General features: G+C 52.1%; 1 protein-coding gene across 4 annotated transcripts; it reads left to right on the forward strand.

The window, feature by feature from the left end:
* The first annotated feature begins 218 nt into the window (after positions 1-218).
* On the forward strand, positions 219-2,952 carry LOC123071252 (uncharacterized). 4 transcript variants are annotated; one of them, XM_044494779.1, is made up of 2 exons: positions 219-568; positions 1,110-2,952. In XM_044494779.1, exon 2 carries the CDS (start codon positions 1,124-1,126, stop codon positions 2,666-2,668), a length of 1,545 nt encoding a protein of 514 aa, XP_044350714.1. In that variant the 5' UTR covers positions 219-568; positions 1,110-1,123; the 3' UTR covers positions 2,669-2,952. The 4 variants fall into 4 exon arrangements, with proteins under 4 accessions (XP_044350714.1, XP_044350715.1, XP_044350712.1 ...); XM_044494780.1 differs by having other exon boundaries at positions 1,122-2,952; XM_044494777.1 differs by having other exon boundaries at positions 220-568; positions 961-2,952.
* Positions 2,953-3,698: the final 746 nt, after the last annotated feature.

The raw sequence follows: 3,698 nt of genomic DNA on the forward strand, positions 1-3,698 counted from the left end.
CTCTTTTCTCAAAAAGAATAAATAAATAAATCGCTCCTTGTGTTTCCAACGCTCGCCGATTTTTATCCCACGAGAAAAAAACATTGCTCCGTGGGTCGCATCACGAGCCACCGACGCAGGAACAGGCTGCACGCTTCAACCAGCATGGGAGCATATTATGTCGTATCGCCATTGCCTCCAAGCTTGACTGGTTCAGCCGGGCGCACCAAGCCGAGCGCTTCCTCGAGTCCCGTCGGAGCGGCGCGCTACTGACGACGAGTCAAGAGTCAAGACTGACTGCTATACTATTCGCGATGAAGTCCTTTTTGCTCGCAAACCCAGGAAAGACCTTTGTCCCGTTGGTGTGGGTCAGATACCCCGTACTTCAACTAACCTGCCGACCGCTTTCCCCTACACTCAACAGAACCAGTTCATCGGAGGTCCCACGCTTCCCCCCTCATTCAGGATCCTTCGCGCCTGCTGCGATCTGGATTCGGATGATCAATCGAGCGGCTTTTTGTCCAGTTCTTCCTGGGTGATCCTCTATCCGGTTGGGGATTTTCCTTCGATCGGCTTCTCCTCCTAAGAGGTATGTTCAGTTTTGCTATAATTCGTGTGCTCCTCTGTTCTTAGGGGACGCTTATGAATTGGACGATCATTTAGCGGCGGCTGTTTGATTTGGTGCGGGTCCTTTTGTGCCTATGCTTTTGAGGTTCAGAAGAGGAAACATTTTTTCGTTAAAGAAATCTCATACATTCCGGTGATTTCCCTAGTTTGTGCAGAACTGACTAAGGATTTCTGAAACGCAAAATTTCGCACTTCTGGATCATAGTGTCCAGTGAACATGCTCTGATGATTAACATATTATTCCAGAACAATATTTGTGGCCTAGCCTAACTGTACTTTTGGAGAATTTGCTAGAGTACATTGAAATGATCACTGGATTTATATCAAAATCTTCATCTCGCATGCATATTTCAGGTTCCACTAGTATGCTCATCCTACTTGATGCCAGAAATCCAGAGTCATTTTAACTACTTTTATAGCAGAAAGAACACTTCAATTCCATTAACTCACAGCTTCAAGTTCATCATCCTCTGTCTCTGCTCAACCAATAATACAGATTTCAGTCACACATACAGAAATGGGTAACACTGTTGCCGAGGAAGACATAGAAGACATACCAAATTCAGATGCAAATCCACCAATTTTGACTGAATATCACATCACAGTCCCTACCCTTCACGACGGACTAATGCAAGGGGAACACCAACACGAGAGAAGGCTTCTGGATTTCCTGAAAGCAACGCCTTCAGTGCAATGGCTGAAGGACATCAACGTCTGCGCGCCACTGGGAAAATTTCAGCTGCCATCGATCGGCGTCCACCGCTACCTCCATGTCCACTTCATCAGAACTGTCGACTGGAGCTCACTGCTCGCCATCTGCAAGAACCACCTCAAGCATCCCCTCAACATCGCCCTACTCATCTGGCTGCTCTGCGTCGCCGCCGCCGGCGCCATGCTTGGGCTGCTCCTGTTGGGGCTGCTGAAGAAGGCATTCCCTTCCAGGGCACTGAGGCACCACTGGATAGAGATCGACAACCAGATCCTCAACGCGCTCTTCACGCTCATGAGCATCTACCAGCACCCCATCCTCGTCCACCACCTCGTTCTCCTCTGCCGGTGGCAGCCGGAGGACGCCGCCGAGGTAAGAAAGGTGTACTGCAAGAATGGCGCCCGCCGTCCCAACGAGCGAGCGCACATGTCCTTCGTGGTGGCCCTCCTCCACATTACATGCATTTCGCAGTACATGGAGTGCAGCCTCTACTGGGGCTACCCAAGCAGGTCACGCTCCGAGTTCGCCGAGAACTTCTTCTTCATCCTCGGCGTCGCCGCGCCGGTCGTCGCCGGCGCTCATATGGTGTACAGCCCTCTAGGCAGAGACGACGACGTCGCTGCCGCCTCCTGCGAAGAGGCCAAGCAGCTCCACTCAGCCGGAGCCGAAGAATCGCCGGAAGAAACGACGGCTGTCGGCAACCCGATGTGGGCGGGGGAGCTGCTGGACTGCGGCGAGGACCCGGCGGCGTGCTACCTGTCGTTCCTGTGCACGTTCTGCGTGTTCGGCTGGAACATGGAGCGGCTCGGGCTGGGCAACATGTACATGCACACCGCCATGTTCCTGCTGCTGTGCGTCGCGCCCTTGTGGGTGTTCAACGTCACGGCGCTCAGCATCCACGACTACGCCCTCAGCGACGCCTTCGGCGCCGCCGGGGTGGTGCTCTGCTTCCTCGGCCTCCTGTACGGCGGTTTCTGGAGGATCCAGATGAGGAAGCGGCTCGGGCTGCCCCGGAGCAGGTGGTGCTGCGGCTCGTCGTCGCTGACGGACTACGCGCAGTGGCTGCTCTGCTGGCCGTGCGCGCTCGCGCAGGAGGTGCGCACGGCGAACCTGTACGGCCTGAGGGACGACGGCGGTCTCTACGGGAAGCTGGTGGACGGCGGTGACCCGGAGCGAGGGCCGGACGTGCCGGTCTGCGTTGGGATGCACGAGGGGATCGATGCTGCCGTCCATCTCGCGGTGGACGGCGAGATGATCCCGCCCGTCCAGCCGGTGGTAGAGTCTGGACGGCAGAGGCAAGCCGGCGCCGAAGAAATTGTTGCAAATGGCAGTAGCGTCCAGCTCCAAAGTTGACCGCAGCTATTGGATGGTGACTGATGCTGTATACTTATGCGAAAGCTGACGGATAGATTCTTGCTTTTCGTGATCGATGTCACCATTTTGACATTGTTATGCTCCTGGTTTGTCATGTTCTGCACAGGACTTTAGGTCGTCAGTCATTACTTAGTCCAGTTTTATTCAGATCATCTACCTTGACACTCCAACAGATGTCATCTTTCATTGATTCTTTTTGTATTGCACGTTACTAGAAGAAGAAGAAGAAAGTCTCTCTTGATTATTTTGAGAGGCACCTACTATGACGATGATGATGAAATATGAAATCATGTGTAAGCCTCTGGTTAAAGAATAATGTACCATGTCAGCTAGTGTGTTCCAGTAACTTCAGAAAGATTTAGCTGGAGCCAGTTCAAAAGTGGATTCTTGCGCGTTTCATGGTAGCCTTGGGCAACCTGTAGAGTCCCTCTCCAAGTGTGAAAGAAATGCTCCAATGCCCTGCCTTCACGATGACAGCTTTAAAGCGAACCGATGCTGTGTGCTTTGTCATTCACGGTGGAGAACAAAAGTTTGCCGTTGCTTGTAGAAATGAGAAAGGTACAGACGCATTATATAAGCTCCAGGATACAGAGACTGAAACCTCTCTACTCCCGAGCTCACCGAGAAGTAAGTGGTGGCTGCACCTCCACAGTAGCAGTCTCCTGTTCAGTTCTGCTCGCCGAGAAGCCAAGCCATGGCTGTAAGTTACTGGTCAGATCTTCTGTTTATTCAACAGTATGTATGTATGTATCCGAAGAACTACTGTGCCTATGGACATGGAAAGTTGATTTTATGGATGGATGCTGGCAGGTGGTGGAGCTCAAGGTCGGGATGCACTGCGACAGGTGCATCAAGTCGATCAAGAAGGCGATCAAGACGATCGATGGTACGAAAGCCTCTGACCCACTCGACAAAAGACAGTCTCACTTTCCATACTTGCAGTATATCTGTATATGATTAATTATTAACCTGGTTTGTGCGTGCGTATGTGCAGACATGGAGAGCTACC

The sequence above is a fragment of the Triticum aestivum genome, chromosome 3B (assembly GCF_018294505.1).
Source record: "Triticum aestivum cultivar Chinese Spring chromosome 3B, IWGSC CS RefSeq v2.1, whole genome shotgun sequence".
Lineage (NCBI taxonomy): Eukaryota > Viridiplantae > Streptophyta > Magnoliopsida > Poales > Poaceae > Triticum > Triticum aestivum.

Bases quoted from the DNA above. Each gene is read 5' to 3' on its own strand.
- LOC123071252 (XM_044494779.1), top strand. From the start codon at position 1,124: ATGGGTAACACTGTTGCCGAGGAAGACATAGAAGACATACCAAATTCA.